An 18,182-nucleotide genomic window follows, 5' to 3' on the forward strand; every position below is an offset into this window, starting at 1 on the left:
AAAATGTATAAAAACTTTTCCTTAAAATCACACTTAGGAGTAAGCCCTTGGTTAACTGGCATGTTTTCTTGAGAAAATATAAAAATGAAACTTAATTTTTAACATTTTAATCTGGACATAGAATTTAAATGTTTTAGAGTGAGTCTTAAAGTCTTCTGATTATATATTTTTTATATGAACTACTCTATCATTCTTTATCTATTTAAAAAATGTATTCTGTGTTATGTTTAAAATAACATAGATACTAGATTACTCACTTGGAAGTAAAAATAGGCTATCCGTAGGTTTCCCTTTACTCGTTTCACTGGCAAAACCTGGTTATGAACAAAAACCTAATATTGGGAAGCGGTGTTTTGGGCAGAGAAATTTCATGTGAGACCTCAATCATGTTCAGTTCCTGCTTGCTGTATTTTCCTCCTTATAATCTTTTTATTTTGGCTTTTCTGTGGTATTTTTAAATAATTATATGTAATAGGTAGAGTGAAGAGGAGGAAAAAAAACAGTTATCTTGACTATCAGTGTTAGTAAGGTATAAATTAACTGAGAAAGCAGTCCCTACTGTCAAAACCAGACCGTGAACCTCTTTGTTGGTGTTGTTCTGCTTTTCTGATGTGTCTCTAGAAGTCCTATTCCTATACGTGTGGAAACTACACAACCAGCTATGGAAAAGCCGGAGATCAAGCCTCCCCGAGTGCGGAAGTTAACAAGACAATACAGCTTGTGAGTTCCATGCTGCAAGTTTTTCAATTATAACAACAAAGGTGATGCCAAATGTCCAGTTGTAAATGCTTCTTAGCCCTTCACACCCATCGCAAAGGACCACCTCAAAAATACAGTCTATTTTCTGATGTAAGTCATAATAGTGCTGGATCTTTCTCCTTGAAAACATGACACAGGTGGCATATGCATTCCTTATTGATTGCTTTATAACAAATTACTACAAGATTTAGTGGCTTAAAACAATCTGCATTTATTTTCTCACAGTTTCTGTGGGTTGGGGTCCAGGCATGGCTTAGCTGAGTCTTCTGGGTCAGAGTGTCTGTTAAGGCTGCCTTCAAGATACTGGCAAGGTCTACAGCCTCATCTGAAGGCTCATTCATACAGTGTGGGGCAGAACTCAATTCCTTGAGGGCTGTTGGACTGAGGACATCATTCCTTGCTGGCTTTTGACTGGAGGTTTGTTTGTTTGCCTTTAGTTCCTAGACATGTAGACCTCTTCCACTTTCTCTATCAGAGAAAATACACAAGAAGAGCCAGAAAGACTTCTAGAAAGGCAACCTCACAGCCTTTTATAACCTAATCTCAGACATGACATTTCATCACTTTTGCCATATTCTCTTCATTAGAAGCAAGTCACCAGATCCAGCCCACACGTAAGGGGAGGGGCTTCCTCAGGGCACAGATAGCATAGGAGGAACGTGGGGAGCTATGTCGGATGCTGTCTCCATTGTGCCTTAGTGAAATGCTAGCACTGTCTGTCAATAGAGCCCAAGCTGATCCCTGAGCAATAAGAAGAGCTCTATTCCTTAGGAATTTCCTGGTGGCGCAGTGGTAAAGAATCCATCTGCCAATGAAGGAGACGTGTTCAATCCCTAGTCTGAGAAGATCCTTGGAGAAGGAAATGGCAACCTACTCCAGTATCCTTGCCTGGAGAACCCATGGAGCCTGGCATGCTATAGTCCATAGAGTTGCAAAGAGTCAGACATGACTTAGTAACTGAACAACAACAACAAATTTGTGTAGGAAGAACCATATTCCTGTAGCAGGAGCCCATATTCCTGTGGGAGGAGCCATATTCCTGTGGGAGGAGCCATATTCCTGTGGGAGGGGCCATAGGAGCCATATTCCTGTGGGAGGAGCCATATTCCTGTGGGTGGAGCCGTATTCCTGTGGGAGGAGCCATATTCCTGTTGGTGGAGCCGTATTCCTGTGGGAGGAGCCGTATTCCTGTGGGTGGAGCTGTATTCCTGTGGGAGGAGCCATAGAAGCCATATTCCTGTGGGAGGAGCCATATTCCTGTGGGTGGAGCCGTATTCCTGTGGGAGGAGCCGTATTCCTGTGGGAGGAGCCGTATTCCAAAGTATGCCGGAACCAGCAGGACCGGTCCAGTTATGTTGAACTTAACAAAAGTTTCCTAACTCCCTCGTGCACAGGGATATTCTAGCCACTGTGAGGGAAGAACAAAGTGACTTCAACAATTCCCATGCAAGGATTTAAATTTATTAGAGGGAAAGACAGATTATAAATAATTTTAATCCAAAGAGGACAGGTTAATGCTGCAGTTAAATGTGGTGGTACATTAGTAAAACCACAATGGTTGTTCCTATTTCTTGACCTCAGCTATGGCCCACGTATCGTGTCTGGATATATAATTGGTCAGAGAGCTGCAAGGGGATCTTTGGGTGCAGGGCAAAGCATGGGACTCTGGAGTGAGAAAGGCTTCTTGTTTACTGTCATAAGCTCTTGGGAAAATTACTCTTTGAATCTCCCTGTAATCTGTAAAATGGACAAAGATTTTGTGAGGGTAAACATAAGACAATGTGGGTAAGCCTTAGCAAGGGACCGGGCTGAAGGATGAGTTACTCTTACTTTCTTATGATGCACCTGAAGCCTCTAAAAAGGTCAAGTTTAGGAGGTACCCAGACTACAATGTATAGGACAAGGGGAGAACTGTTGATGCAATTCTCCAACAGCCGCCTCTGGCCTGCCACTTGCACCTTCTGAAAAGGAGAAGGGGGAGTGCTATTTCAGGACAGGCACATTCCACCTCATTAGCCGTGGTAGAAATTTTTGGACTGTATAGCAGCTGTATTTCCTAGGAAAGTCAACATGAAAAAGCTTCAAATAATTAACATTCCTAATGATCTCTGGGGGACAGATTAACCGATGAAAAATCTGCTTCCCAGAGGATAAAGTTGGCAAGATTAGCCTTTCATTTTACATTTCGAAATTCAAAATGTTATTATCACCCATTCAGGATATGTAATCATGTTGGAAACATTGACTAATACATGGCCTGGAAGGAAAGAAAATTTAACTAACTCACCAAATTGCCTCTTTTAAGGAAACCCTTTTTGAACCTCTGATTTCATGTGTATTTCTTAAGATACCCAAAGTATTCTGGTTTGAAAATCAAAGAATGGCACCATTTCCCCCATTAGTAGTAAATAGCAAAATTAACAGATAGGATGTTCCCAGTTTTGCATTTTCATCCCATAAATAGTTCTTGTATTGTCAACACTAGTTACCACTACTTTACTCAGCTCTTCCACTCACAGATATTGATGAGGTTAATAAACACATGGTTAAGGGATGTAGACTGGAAAAACTAAGATTTCTCATTCCCTCAAAAATAATTCTGCATCATTATTTTTGACACGTGGGGAGGTGTGTGCCTTTTTTAGTGGTTACAGTATTACTAGTCCCTAGGTCAGAATTATATGTGCTTGTTTGGGCTTTAAGCTCCTTCATTAAAGCATCATGGTATTTAGGTTCTCTGAACAGGTTTTCAAACTGCTACTTTTTAGGATATAGACAAAAATCTCAGCTGTGTTCTTTTCTTGAAATACAACATAGGGAGGAAAAGTGTGGCTGCTGTATTTAGAGTGAAGAAATTAAACTTTGCAAAGAGTTTAAGGCAGGTAAAGTATATCTTTATATTGAGATCAGCTGGTATGTTTAGAAAATGATGATCTGTTAGGTTTCCCCCATAAATTGAACTTTACTATTTATTTAGATATAGTGTAGGAACTTCCCTGGCTGTCCAGTGGTTTAGATTTTGCCTTTCAATGTAGGGGGCGTGGATTCGATCCCTGGTAGGGGAGCTAAGATCTCACATGCCTCACAACCAGAAAACCAAACATGAAATGGAAGCAATATTGTAACAAATTCAAAAAAGACTTTAAAAATGACCTACATTAAAAAATATTTTTTAAAAAAGGTAAAAATAAACATAGTGTAAAAATCTGAAACTATTCAGGCAAGACAGAAAAATCCAAAGGGAAAAGGAGCTAATCCCATAGCATCATACCATTGAAAATAACCAATGTTCACCTTTATGACTATCACTCTAGACATTTTTCTATGCCTTTGTTTAAAACAGAAAGGAATCATTTCAAAGAAAAGAATCATACCATATGTAAAATTTTACTTATTAAAATGTTTCATGAATTGACCTGAGATACCGTGTGTTTATCATATGTCACATTGATAACAGAAGTTATTTAGCCTGGCTCAAGACCTTTAGTATGCTAAGCCACTTATTCAGCAGGATATTCCAAGGGTCCAGGGGTTCTCTCAGGAGCTTGTTAATGAACAGTGTTTCCTTTGGAATGTACAGGGTTCAAGCAAGCTTTAGCACTTTCCTGCACAGGCAGGAATCTGGTTGGCATCAGGCAATAGGGAACTTGTCTTAATTTCTGTAAGTTTGAGAAAATACTGTCCATGCCAAGAGTGGAGGATTGATGGTGCTTCTCTTTGCCAGGATGATCTGACCAGAAAGTCTTCCAGCCTTGGCATATCTTGTGAGAGTCAAGCCTTCCCCATAAGTTCAGGCTCTGGAGATGAGCCCCAGGTGCCATCCTGGGACTTCTCCTCCCTCCTGATGACTTCTTGTCCAGTGCCCTTTCCATCGTGGGTCTTCCCGTTTGATCAGAGAGGGTCTAAAATCAGAACTACTTGACCCCAAGGCAATTGTGCCCACCTCCTCCTTTATAACCAGTTTATCACCAAAGGGACAGTTGCTGTTAGACCATAAGAGGAGTCTCATTCAAAACAGTAGGTTTCTACAGCTCTTATATTTACCCTTATATGGGAGGCTACTCAGAATAACATCCCTTGGTTTGGTGGTTCCTCAAAATGTTAAACATAGAACTATTATACAACTCACCAGTTCCCCTCCTAGGTAGAATTCTAATCCGAAAGAGTTGAAAGCGGAGACTCAAACAGATGTTTGCACACGACATTCATAACAATAGCTAAGTGGCAGAAACAACCCAATTGTCCATCAACAGATGAAGGGATAAACAAAATATAATCTGTCTATACAATGGAATATTATTCAACCATAAAAAGGAATGAACCTTTGACTTATGTTACGATATGGATAGATCTTGAAAACATTATAGTAAAAAAAAATAATAACCCAGATACAGAGAAGTATTTACTATATAATTTCATTTATATGAGGTACCTAGAGTAGTCACATTCATTTGGACAGAAAACCATGTCGGGGAGGGGTGTAAAATTTCCCCTTCCCCCTTTCTGAGTTCTTGTGGCCAGACTAATAATAAAATAAGAAGACGGGTTATTAGGAGAACAGGGAACAAATTTTAATTCATGCACATGGAGATCTCATAGAAATAGCACCTAAGAAGTGGCCAAAGCAGGCAGCTTTTGTACTTTTTAGACAAAGAAATAAAAATTTTGTAAGGAATTGACAGGATAAAGAAACTTACATTTTGGGTACTCAATTAGTGAAGCATCTAAACAGTTTGGTCTTGGGGTAGTAACTTAAAGAAGTAGCAAGATTTGTTTATATAGGCTTCTTGGCCTAAATTCCCTATCTCTGTGATAAAGGGGTCTTTCTGCCTACTATAGGGAATACACCTTTCACATGAGAGATTTATATCCTGCTTTCAGGGAGACAGAGAGGAGGGTCAGAGTGCTGGTGACCATTTCTTAAGTAACTTAATTCAAAATAATCAATATGACAGACCTTTATACCACATAACAAGCTGAAAGGAGAAAGTCTGTCAGAAATTAAGGAACAACTTTTTGCAATACTTTACGTTATAATTTGACATTATGAAGAGAAGAAGAAAACTGGAGACCCTCAGCAGAATTTCAGTATTCTCTTGGAAGCCAGTACAAGCTATATATGTATCTACATTTTTCAACCTCTCATGAAATGTTTATTTTCAATTTTCTGCTTATTCCCTTGTCCTCTCCTAATCATTTTATCATGTGCATTCTAAGATCATTGCTCTTCCACTTCCCATTTTCCAGACTCTACTTGTAAGCACTCTTTGAAGGGGAAAAGAAGCACACAAATGCAAATATTTCTCTTACAAAACCCTTGAAGTCATACTGAAATCCTCACATTGAAATTTATGTACCTCAGTACCAGTAAGTTTTCTTATCCCCACGTAACTACTATTTTGAAAAGAAACACTTAACACACAAGATAGGGAGTACAAACTATACTGATGAATATTTATTTCTGATTTAAATGCCAAAAGTCATTGCTTTTTCTGACTAAATGCCAAAGGACAAAATTACCCTAAATTGTTTTTAAAGTGCAACTTTTCATAACTAGGATATTATATCTCATAATGAATACATATTTTATTTAATGGTAAAAATATCTCTTATCCGATTAATTAAAAAATCCTGTGGACATTTCCAGAAATAAATTTTCAGTGATGGTAGTAATTCAGTCTTTCCTTCAGGGTCTTCAAAAAATGCTATATAAAAAATGTATTAAGTTTTTCCTCCATGTAGTTTTATTAAAATTAAAAACAACTCTATCTTATTAAAAAAATTAATATGCCACTGTGGCATAATTGCAGGTGGCCCACTCTGAGCCCCAACAGCAGAACAAACTTTACCGCGGACTACAGGGAGGGGACTGTGGGGAGATATTGTTTGATGAGTACAGAGTTGCTGTTGAGATGATAGAAACGTCTGGGGTATAGATAAAGTAATTGCTATCCAGCATTGTGAATGTCTTTAAGCCACTGAATTATATACTTACAAATGGATAAAATAATGATTATTATATTTTTATATTGAAATATATTAAAATTTGTTTTTCATCCCTTGGCAAGTGACAGAAAATCCAGCCCAAATTTGCTTTGGCTAAAGGTTGATATATTGGCTCCCGTAAGCTGGACATCTGGTAGACATCTGGGGAGACCCCAACCCCTACCCGAGCCGTCCCAGCCCTCCCCACCTACCTCCACTCCCCACAGCCTGTTTATTATTGTAATGAGCAGAGCTTCATGTGCTTTTAGTAACCGCAGTGACGAAGACGACCTCCCTCCAGACCTGGCCGAGGCAGTGGGAGCGTCCACAGCTCCAACCACGGCCACCGCCACCGCCACACCAGTCTCAGTGCCGCTGCTGTCCCCCAAAGTTCACAAGATCAGCTCGCCTCAGAACTCAGAAGGCAAGGGCCAGCTGTCCCCGGGGGCCAAGGTACGGGAAGAGCCCTGAGGAGTAGCTACACTTCCTGCACTTTCTGCATAAATTCAGTGTGTGGCATCTGTGTGCATTCGAGCTCTGTGTCATCAACTCTGGGTGCTCCTAAAACAACAGTAACAACCATATTTTTTGTTGTTGTTGTTTTAATATAATCTGTCCCTGAAAGATAACCGTGTATGAGAGATAAATAGTATAATATGAAAGCATGTATTCTGCACTTAAAGGGAAATTTAAGAGATTGCTGAGGGCAGTTTTGGTTTTAGAATATCATCCCTACAAACGCTATTACTCCACTGTGAAGGCAGAAAGTGAAAAATGGCTTTTTACTCACCAAAATGGAAAATCTGGAGAAGTAAAAACCTAGAAGTATCCCCATCTCGTTCCTTATGGGAGATAGCCTGTGTTGATAGTTTGAAATTGGTCAATATTCTATCTGTCAGCTTGAAATTCCAGGAAATTGCCAGCGGTGTGAATGGGCTGTGACAAAGGTCTTACACAAGACATTTCTCTTGGTTTTCTTTGAGTGATGCTTGGTTGCAGTCACTCTTCAGCGATTGGTTTTGCTCTCCAAGCAAATGCTGGGTCAAATGTTGCTTGGTCCCTTGATCCCACTGAGGAATGCTGTGTGCATGAGACGGGGCCCCCCAAGGCAAGACCAGAGTCACAGAGTCTATTCCCAATTCTTCCTTTCAAAACCTATGGCTGCTTTAAATGAGCAGTCACTCCATGGACCTTGTTTCTCTGAGCCTGTTTCTTCTTCCCAAAAATGGGAGTAAAATCTACTACCCTGCCCAACCCATGGGTCCAGTGGAGATTAAAGTGCTTGTGCAAACAGGATGCCTGAGGCTTCTGCAGCTCCAGGGAGCACGATTCCCAGTAACATCAGAGTAACGACAGTCCAGGCCACACCCTGCATGCCCACTGGCAGTCTCTCAGGGGGTCCATTCCTGGGGGTCTCTGGGAATGCCTCCAAGTTCCTCAACAGAATCCTGGCTGGACCCCCTCAGCCTGTGACCGGCCGAGACTGAGGCTCCCTGCTTTTCTGTAGATCACCTCCTGGGAACTGGAGTCGGGTTCCCCTCCACTGTGCCGAGTCCCTACACTGCTTTGTCCCAAGTGTGGACACAGGGTCCTCTCTATATCCCAGGCCATGGTTAAAAACCACGCGAACACATTTACAAAACAGAAGGGAACTGGGTTGGAGACGCAGGCGGCATCCTATCAGAGGCCACAGGGCTCCCTCTCCTGGCCAGCTCTCTCCTTAGGGTTCTGCTTGCACCAAGTTAATGAGATTTGAGACTTACTTTTTCCCATATAGGGCTTCAAGGCCCCCATGCTGCTGAGACTCCGGGGCAAGACAGAAAAAATTTTTCCAAAAAATGAAAGATCCCACCCTCCCACCAGAAAGCTTTTCCTCACTATTGTGCAGATGAGTTTAGCTCCTTGAGGTCTTGGCCCCCTGGATCCAAGATAGGGTCTTTTCTTTCTCTTTATATATTCAAAGGACTCTTTGAAGTATTTTTCCCCCAAAGGCCAGTCAAAGAGCACTCAGAGCATTTAAGAAAAATTGTTTGCAGCTTCAAAAAAGACAGTTCCCCCTCCCTATAACCTGCTTCTACCCATGAAGATGTCAGAAAAATTGGGGTTTGGTCTCAATATTTTGTACCCTGCTGAGCAAGAGAACCGTGATGGGGAGGGGGTGGGGGTGGCGTAATAATGAGTTCAGTGCTAGTAAGTGAGGGGAGGAGAGAGGTAGGGGACACCTGTATTTTCTGATGAAATTCCATGGTCAGTCGAGAGCCAGCACTCACTGGGATATTTCTGTTTTCAGGTTGTTTTTATTTTTTAATTGGAAGATCATTGCTTTACATTGTTGTGTTGATTTCTGCTACACAGCAACGTGAATCAGCTATATGTGTATGTACAGCCCCTCTCTCGTGAGCCTCCCTCCCGCCCCTAACTAGGATGTTTTTGTCTGCCTCTGTAGAGCCCCTCTAACCGCGGAGGTGCCTTTACCTTGGAGCCGGGGGATCTCCTAATGGATTTCACGGAAGCCACTCCTCTGGTAAACTTTCCATTTTGCTAAAACCAGAAAAGCCGCAGACCGTAGACATGCCTTGGCAGTGGGACGGATGGACGGAGGTGGGCATCACCAAGGGGCAGGCTCTCCCTCTTGTCCTGCTCGCAGCCTGGAGGCTCAGGGTCAGCTTTCTTCCAGGGTTCAGGCGTCAGGGGTCCCTCCACCTCCCAGAGCCCCCAAGGGAGGGCAGTGTCCCCTTTCCTCTGAGGGCGGCAGCAGGGGTCCCGCCCCACCTGTCTGCTGGTCCTTGAGCCTCCTAGGGCTCCTCCGAGCCTGACTCTCGGGTTCTCGGCTTCCCGGGCTGCGCCCCGCATGCCTGCCGTCGGGTATCTCTTGCTGTCTCTTCCAACAACATGCTCTGGCCTGAAGCACTGGCTCAAGGCCTCACCTTGGCTTTCCAGGCCCCTTGTGCCTCCCTACCATCCGCCATCCTCTGCAGACAGGTCTCTCCTTAGGGATGGGATTCCTGCAGGTGGGAAAGCCACTTGGGGGAGGGAGCACTGGACCAGGACTCACGCAGACCAGAACTAGCTCCAGTCTCTGCTCCTCACCTTAAGATCCTGGCCACTGGATAATTGCTGCCCCATCTTCTGTTCAATAAGGATGTCACTGTTTGCCCTGCTTGCCTAAGAGTATGATGAGGATCACACAAGAGAAAGAGCCCCACATAGAAAGCAACGTAAATATGTATAAGATATAATTAATATCACTGGATGACACAGGCAAGATTGGATGTACCTTCGGCTGGGCTTAGCCTGATACCCAAGGGTACTGGAACATAAATCATGATTTGCAAATTTGGCTTGTGAGTCAAAATATGAGCCAAGTGAAAACCTATCTCCTGAGAACTGATCTGTGTGTTTGGCTGTGTGCGCGGCTCTGGGAGTGGATAGGGCAGCTGGAGGCTGGAGGGGCTCTGGTTGATAAAGGGTCAGAATCCATAGGAGAGCCATGTGCAGGATACTTAGGGGGAAGCCAGGTGGCAGTCATTCAGAAGAGGCTAGTTGGATGAGGGTGCCCTGGGTGGGAAGGCTTTCTGGGCAGCTTTCAAGAGGGGACATATGAGGCCAAATGCTGCGCAGGCTTTAGGAATGATCACTGCTCCTGCCTCGGATAGCACAAGGAAATCGCTTGTGATTTCTGCAACTGTGCATCTCATCTGGAGAGCTGGTGCTGTCTGAGAGCTTTGAGTCGGCTCCTTCGGATAACCAGCTGAGAACTGACCATGGGTGATGCCCAGCTCGGGAACCTGCAGAGTTACTTCCTTCCCATGTTCAAGAAAATGGAGCTGGTCATTCATGCGCTTCTTGTTAGACAGATTGCCAAGATAGGGTAACCTCCAACAACAGGGAGCTTACTCCCTGTCCCCAGGACACTCTGCCTATGTCTCTGGGCAGCTCCGACAGAGCTCTGAAATAGGATCCAGGTGCTGCACTGCCCAGCTACGGGACAGCTGAGATCCTTGTGCAAGACACAGCTGCTCACTTCACAGCTAGAGTCGGCAGGGAATATCTGTTCTCAAGATGAAGCATCCTTTGTCTTGTTTGTGCAAATTTGAGGCACAGGTACATGTTCACAGAGCGCATACACACGCTAGGTGTGCTGGAGGTCTGGTATTTCTGGTTTTACTTCAGTCCAGAGTCCTATCTCTGAGAGTGCTGAAGGGTCCTAGAGAGGAAGAGGGGCTCCAGCTGCCTGCTTCCACCTTAGTCTGGTCCTCTTACTTCTATCTCCTTCATTTTTTCCTCCCATCATCACAGAAATAGGAACTGGAGCCCTCTCTGCCCTGTTGCTGGGGTGATGGAGAGGCATGGCATTTGTATCTCCTAGGATAGCCAAGGAAATGCTATACTTGGGGTCTGAGACTGGACGAACCTCCTAAAGCCACATCACTGCCCTGGCTCCTTGGGCCAGAGCTGGAAGGACAGGGAGCTGGTGAGAGAGGAGCAGGACAGATTTTCTGAACTTCATTAAACCAAGACACTGTTGGAGTTAGTTTAACCCTTATGGCTTTCGACCCTTATGATCCAGTCTCTGCATGGAATGAAGTATGGTCCAAACAGCCAAGAAAAAAAAAATCAATCTTTAACTGGCATCTCTCAAAATAATGAGAGAAGATTCAATGAACACATCCCAGTAACACTTCTCGAATCTCTTTTTGCTTCTTTCTTAATTCTCTTGTACCCTGCACTGCCCTAAGGACTTGCATCCTCAAACTTGCCACAAAAAACATGCTTTCCAGTTTCACTCTTATAGCATTTCCCCCCTCCTTTTCCCAAATCTTTTCTTCTCTAATCTCCAACTGTTTGATTATGTAGCTCAGTTTAGCCATCCAAGTCCTGCAACCGCTGCAGCTTCGTTGTCTGCCCATTCCTGGAATCTGCATCGCAGACTCTTCGTGATCAGATAAGAGTTTCTGCCTGGGAGGGAAGCTTGGGGGCGTGGGGATGGGAAGGGAAGAAGGCATGTGAGTACAGCCAGCACCCACTCTCCATCTGGCATTTCCATCTGCTGTGCACGGGGGTGTGGGTGTCGGTAGAGTGAGGGGGGGTAGCGGGAGGGCATATGGACACACGAATCGTGTTGACCTTGGAATGCATCATTCCGTCTACTGCAGGTCAGTCACACCAGCTTCCCTCCCCAGGTAACAAAGACCATTAACACCCACACCTCCTGCCTCTCTGATGCTTTCTCTTGGGGCTCGTCTCTCCCTGATCCCTGCACTTCAGGAACCACTCACCCAGTTGTAGAGCCAGTCAGGATCCAGGTGTCCTCTGGGTCAGGGAACATCAATCAGGATTTGGTCAGGGAGGTGATGGTTCAGCCAAAGGAAGGCTGTCTAGGGCCCAGAACGGGTCCTGGGTTGGGGATCACAAGAGTTGGTTTTCCATTTGTCTCAATAACTTAGTTTTTATTCTGACCCTCATTCTAGCAGGAGGGCTAAAGCTTAATCTCAAGTCAAATTGGGTGCCTCTTGCAGTCTCCCTGGGGTTGTGTCCGTGTTCTTCAGGGCACAGGGAGAGGGAGGGAAGTCTCTTTAGTTTGTAAAGTCACCTGTTAGCTGGTGCATCTGGGATACCCTCTGCTTCATTCATGCCCCTTTTGGATGATGGAGATCACAGAGCTTCTGGGATGTGAACCTCTCTGCTAGGGCGCAGGTCCCCTCTGCTCTTTTATTTTATTTTTTGAGGAGGAGCCTTACAGGTACATTTTTTCATGCCTGAGGGCCGTGGCATTGCTACAAGTCACCACAATGTCGCATAACACAGTCAGACAGACATCCCGTCCAAGGAAAGCTGGTTAGTGATAACCGTGAGCAGGTGTACGACTGGAAGCTTCCAAGGCTTTACTTCTTTTATCAGCACTCCTGATTTTACAAACGATGAAGCCCACCAACCCCATTCCTACCCACATCTGGTAAACTTGGGTATAGTAGGGCTTCATGGGGATCCAAATGTTCTTAATAAGGCTTTGAAGTATCTTGGCACAGGACCAGCGGCTCAGGCAGAGCTAACTCAAAATGGGTAAGAAAGGTCACTCCCCTCTGCTCCCCCAGCCTCCATCAGTGAATGAGGGGGCACAGAGCCCCTTTACTCAGCACTCACTCGTGTCTACCCCTCCTCCCTTCCCCTGTGGATTTTCTCGCCTATCCTCAAGCTGTCAATCTCTTTTGAAAGCTTACACATTTTTACCATCATTTATCTATACCTAAACCTTTCTATTCCCCCAAAGAGTCAGATTTTGAAACTCAGAAGCCACTCAGAACCTAGCTGCCTGAGTGTAGAAAAGATCCTAGGAGGGAAAGGAATACCAGGAGAAAACAAATGATATTTCCAAGTAGTATCCTATTACATGTGTTATCTTATTTCCTATTCGTTTGCTACGACTCAGAAGTGTGGGAACTCCAGGGATGTTCTTTTGTTTAAATCTACTCAGATGCATTTAAAAATCTGAGTTTAAAATCTGAGTTCTAAATCTCCATTTTTGAGAGGTCAGAGATGCTTGTGGAATGGACCAACATTTCTTTACCAATAAACGTCTGATGCTAGGCAAATAGGTCATCCATTATAATCTTCAATTCAGACTCTGGTGGCCAACACACATTTTGGCCTCCAGGCAGAATGTCCATGTTTCCTGGTGATTCGTGCCTTAGATAACATCCTATGGAATATGGGATTTGTCCCAAGGACCAGAAGCAGAGGGAGATTTTAAGTAGGCTGGTAAAATTTAACTGCAGGTGGCTAATGTGGATTCCCTTGTTTCTGAAAAATGGATTTAGAAACAATGGATAAGAGGGTCTAGACCCATGGATTTAGGCTTTGCAAATGTCATTTCTGCCTCTCCCACGTCTGAATAATAAACAAGGCTGTGTTGAAGGCCATTGGGAATATGGTTGTAAAAGCCCCTTGGAGACTGTCTAGGACTGCACAGTAGTAAAGAGGATGGTGTTAGATCCATCTGGAGATGAAAAAGAAGGCTCCAACTTGCTTGATAATTTTTCAGTGACGCTTTCCCAGAGGCTGTCCTTGATCCATTGTGCCAGGATCATACCAATGACTTAAGAAAATGCTCTTGAGCTAAAAGATACATGTATTTGTTCTCTGGAGTGAATGGTCCTTTCCTAAGACTCACACTAACCCTGTCAGTGACTCTCCTAACATCAGAGCTTTCTCTCCTCACCATCCTCATCCTCACTAGTACAAGCTGTCGGATCTCTGCTGGGTGCATGGCACTGTTTAGCGCTGGGGCTGGGTAACAAGGACGTGGGAACGCACTCCAGAACTCTTGCTTGGGAAATCCCACGGACAGAGGAACCTGGCGGGCCACAGTCCATGGGGCTGCAAAAAGAGTTGGACACGACTCAGCGACTAAACAACAGCAAAACCGGGGAACCCAGTATCCCAAGTAACATGGCTTTTTCTCACAATGGTTGGTACCTTCCAGCGAAGCAGCAAGGTTCCCCTTTCTCCCAGTGCCTAGACAAGACGCCAAGGCCTGGGTCCATAGATGTGGGAGGGGGATCATGGCCAGCACGTCTTCTGAGCATAGATAAAGAGCCATGACAGATGCAGTCTTGACTTCTGTATTTCTCCTCACTGATGTGCCTCTTTCTTGGAGCTCTCCACTCACCTATCCACCATAATGTGGGTCCTCATTTAGCAGAGTATAGGAGGCCACTGGTTATGGAAGGCAGACACTCTCAAGCGTGTGGCCATTGCTCATTTTGCCCCCATGGCCGGCTTCACCGATTCATCTGAGCTCTTTCTGGCTTGGCCTGGGCAACGCTTTAGCATCCTCAACAGCATACCAGTCCTGTGTGGGCACAGGAGATAGCCCCCACCTGCCAGTCCTGGGAAGAGAGTTTTGATGGGTCCTTCTGCCCAGACAGTGGAGAAGACCAAGGAGGGCCGGGGAGGAGAAGAGAAGGCAGAGAGAGGAGGGAAGCGGGAGGGACCAGAAGTCAGGTGGCCAGAGGCTGGAAGGAGGCTGTGGGTGAGGCTGGCTGGAGAGCAGTCTGGAGTTGACAGATCCATCTTGCACTGTGCTATCTTTCTCTCCTTCCCCTCCCTTATCTCCTCCTCCCCTCTCTCACCACCTCGTCCTCCCCTTCTCTCCTCTCCTCGTGAGCAGGCAGAGCCCGCCAGCGCCCCCCACTGTGCCCACTCTCGCTGTTCTCCTCCACTCTCTCTCCCCATGAAGGAAGAGACCACTGGAGTTTGCATGCACCCTCCAATCAAAACGAGGCTGGTAGGTACCCTGGCAGGGAGAGGTGAGGCGGGCAGGACCACCAGGCGGCAGCCCCAGGGGTGTGCACGAGCACCGGAGCCCGGAGGAGCCCGGGCCGCAGGGGCTGTCCCTCCAGGACGGATGCAGAGTTTGGAGTCCAGCCAGCCCTGGTCAAACTGGGACTCATGACTGTGGTCCCACCCCCCTCTCTGTAGGTCTCAAGAACTGTGAAGAGTTTGTTTTCTTAGAGCCATGATGTGCATAGATGCTTTCCGCAGAGAGAACACTCTTAGTTGCATTTCTGTTGCAAACAAAAGCTTTTAACTTGTCTTTTCCTGCTGTTTATCAAGATGACAATATGAGAATTACATAATGACTTGAAAGGAATCTCCTGCAATCCCAACCTGGCACAACTTTTTTTTTTTCATTTTTGCATGTTTCCTTCTAATATTTATTTATATTCATTCACAGTTTTACATAGTTAAATCATAGCATCCATGTCACCTACTGTTTTCTTCTTTTCGCTTAACATTGTATTGCTTCTAGCTTGTTCTGGGTACCACGTTCTATGTATTCCATCAAGTGAATGGTCCACCATCTTCCTAACAAACTCTTTCCTGCAGGACGTGTGCTTTGTTTCCAGGTTGTCACTGTTCCAGGGAACACATATAGCTTGTGCAACAGGGATTTGATTTTTTCAGGCTGGACCCTGCTGGGTTCAGTATTGCAGCTGTGGCTTTGCCCCCATTCTAACGTGGTGGCTGCAATGACAGCACCATCAGGAGGGTGTATGTGCTCTGTCAGAGCTCGGCAACCCAGAGGGTAACTGTTGGAATACCTTTTTCTTCTTTAGAGCAAGTATAAAATAATTCTTTGACGTTGCCAACTCTCACATTTCTTTAATAGCATAATAATCCTCTTCTTCCCTTTTATTTCATGATGGTCTGAGCCTATTCTGTATGTTGCTTTCACACTGCTGTAGGTCTCAGCACACCATGTTGAACCATTAAGCCCTGCAAGGAGTGAGGCTTCCGCTAGTCCTTAACCTGCTGTACAGCAAGCAGGTGGTCACTGCCAGGAACCCGAACTGGCACCTGGGTCCATGGGAATTTTGAGATGTTTAAAGAGACTTTCAAAAGAGAGTTTGGGGATGGGGCGAGCAGGCTTGGATTAGACATCTCAGTGCCCACTCCAAGGACATTGTCATTTCTAGATGGCTTGAGTTGAGACCTACTCAACTCCCTCAGAATCCCTCAGCAGATTTGGGTCTGATCTGATGTGTTCCTGTGCATGCCTATCTTACCCCCCATTAGAATGACTCAAAGCCATCAAGTAACTACTGTCCGTAGGCAAGACCCTAAAAGACACTAAAGCGACTGCACGTGAGAAGTGGTGGCCTTGACGGCTTGGCTGCAGCCCTTTGGTGGAAGTCGCGGTTTCTGCACCCCGAGGCTGCAGACAAAGCTAGTGCCAGTCATCAGGACCCTGGGCCTGCTGGCAGTCTTCTAGGCCAGCTTAAAGAAATATAACCCCTCCCCGCCCCCTCTCCTCCAAAGGCGTCTAGGAGGCCAGAGGTGAAATGACCCAAGAGAAAGAAAAGGAAGCAAAGGCTCTTGATGGCCAGTTGGTACTACCTGATCCTTCAGGTTGTCCACCCTCTCCAGATGCCAGCACAGGGCACTTGTGATCACCATGCCTTCTGGCCCCAAGACCATGGTGGTAGGATTCTTCCAGGCTTACCCGGGTTCCCGAGGTTTCCCTCTATTGCCCAGAATTTACAGGGAGCCCGACAACTAACGTGAACGGACAGGGAGGTACTCTGTCCACTCTGATAGACTCTGTTGCCTATCAGTGGCCTCTAGTCCATTCCCCACAGCCACAGAGGGGCCATCAGCAGGCCCCCACATAACCCTCGCCTGCCTCACTATACCCCCTGGCTGTGGTCAGCGTGAGGTAGTGTAGGTGTCCTGCAAACACAACACTCCAGCCTGTCTTCCTTGCAGAGGCCTGGCCCTATCACACAACTCCAGGCTCAGACACAACCGCTAGGCAACACCCGTAGGGACCCTTGGTTTATTTCCTCGGCAAACAAGGAAGGCTCGGTATGCGTTCTCCTGTATCCTTCAGTTCAGTTTAAAAGTGTGCTGCCAAAGATTTCAAAGTTTTGTTTTCTAATCTGAAAGTAACACTCTTCTCTGTCTCTTTTTTGAAGATAAAAACATTCCCGGCTGATCCAGTGACCCCTTTTCCTGATCCTTTCATAACAGGGCCACAGTTTACCGTAAGTAGATCCGGAAAACAGACCTGTGTTTTAAGACATAGTTCCTGTGGATTGCCAGCCGACAATGCCAACAGCTAGTGTGTATTTATTTTTTTTTGGCTGCATTGTTTCTTAGTCGCGACATGCAGTGGTTTTGTTTGTTTGTTTTGTTGTTTAGCACATGGGCTTCTCTCTAGTTGTGATGCATGGGTTTAGTTGCCCCAAGGCATATGGGATCTTAGTTCCTGGACCAGGGATGAAACCTGCATCCCCTGCATTGGAAGGTGGGTTTTTAAGCACTGGACCACCAGGGAAGCCCCACCAACAGCTTCTTTTGATTGCTGTGAACTCTGTGAAGCTGAGAAGGAGTTGGAGTTTGGGGGTCAGCATTTTCTAGTTATTTTATCTTATTGAGGTGAGCTTCACGTAACATAAAATTAACCATTTTTGAAGTGACAATTTAGTGGCATTTAGTACATCCAGTGTCATGCAACTACCACTTCTCATTCTAAAACCTTCTCATCACCCCCAGAGGAAATCTCATACCCAGTAAGTAGTCATCCCCATTTTCCCCCTACACTCTGGCCCTTGTTAGCCACCAACTTGCATTTTGTCTCTTTGGATTTGCTTAGTTTGGATATTCCATAAAAATGGAATCATACACTACATGATCTATGTCTGGTTTCTGTCACTTAGCATCATGTTTGTAAGGTTTATGTAAGGTTTGTAATTTTAAGGATGTATCAGTATTTTATTTCTTCTTATGGAGGAATAATATTCCATTGCACTTACATACCACAGTTTGCTGATCCATCCATTCATGGCTGGGTTTTGGGTTCTCCCCACTTTTGGGCTACTGTGAATAATACTGCTATGAACATGCATGTTCATGCATTTATCAGACTCTGTTTT

The 18,182-nt window shown here is 45.1% G+C and overlaps 1 protein-coding gene and 1 pseudogene across 7 annotated transcripts in view; one reads left to right on the top strand and one right to left on the bottom strand.

Moving 5' to 3' along the window:
• EPB41L4B (erythrocyte membrane protein band 4.1 like 4B) overlaps positions 1 to 18,182 on the top strand; it is a 135,313-nt gene that overhangs the window by 109,674 nt on the left and 7,457 nt on the right. For 3 of the 7 annotated variants that reach the window (XM_070459325.1, XM_070459328.1, XM_070459326.1), the window contains exons 20-24: positions 622 to 720; positions 7,014 to 7,197; positions 9,191 to 9,268; positions 14,915 to 15,031; positions 17,223 to 17,291. In XM_070459325.1, coding sequence (XP_070315426.1) covers positions 622 to 720; positions 7,014 to 7,197; positions 9,191 to 9,268; positions 14,915 to 15,031; positions 17,223 to 17,291 — 547 coding nt within the window. The remainder of the gene's footprint in view (positions 1 to 621; positions 721 to 7,013; positions 7,198 to 9,190; positions 9,269 to 14,914; positions 15,032 to 17,222; positions 17,292 to 18,182) is intronic. The other 4 variants (XM_070459327.1, XM_020885314.2, XM_070459329.1 and 1 more) reach the window with 2 other exon arrangements.
• Positions 12,510 to 13,972, bottom strand: LOC139032335 (ATP synthase subunit ATP5MJ, mitochondrial pseudogene; annotated as a pseudogene).

The sequence above is a fragment of the Odocoileus virginianus genome, chromosome 31, assembly GCF_023699985.2.
Source record: "Odocoileus virginianus isolate 20LAN1187 ecotype Illinois chromosome 31, Ovbor_1.2, whole genome shotgun sequence".
NCBI lineage: Eukaryota > Metazoa > Chordata > Mammalia > Artiodactyla > Cervidae > Odocoileus > Odocoileus virginianus.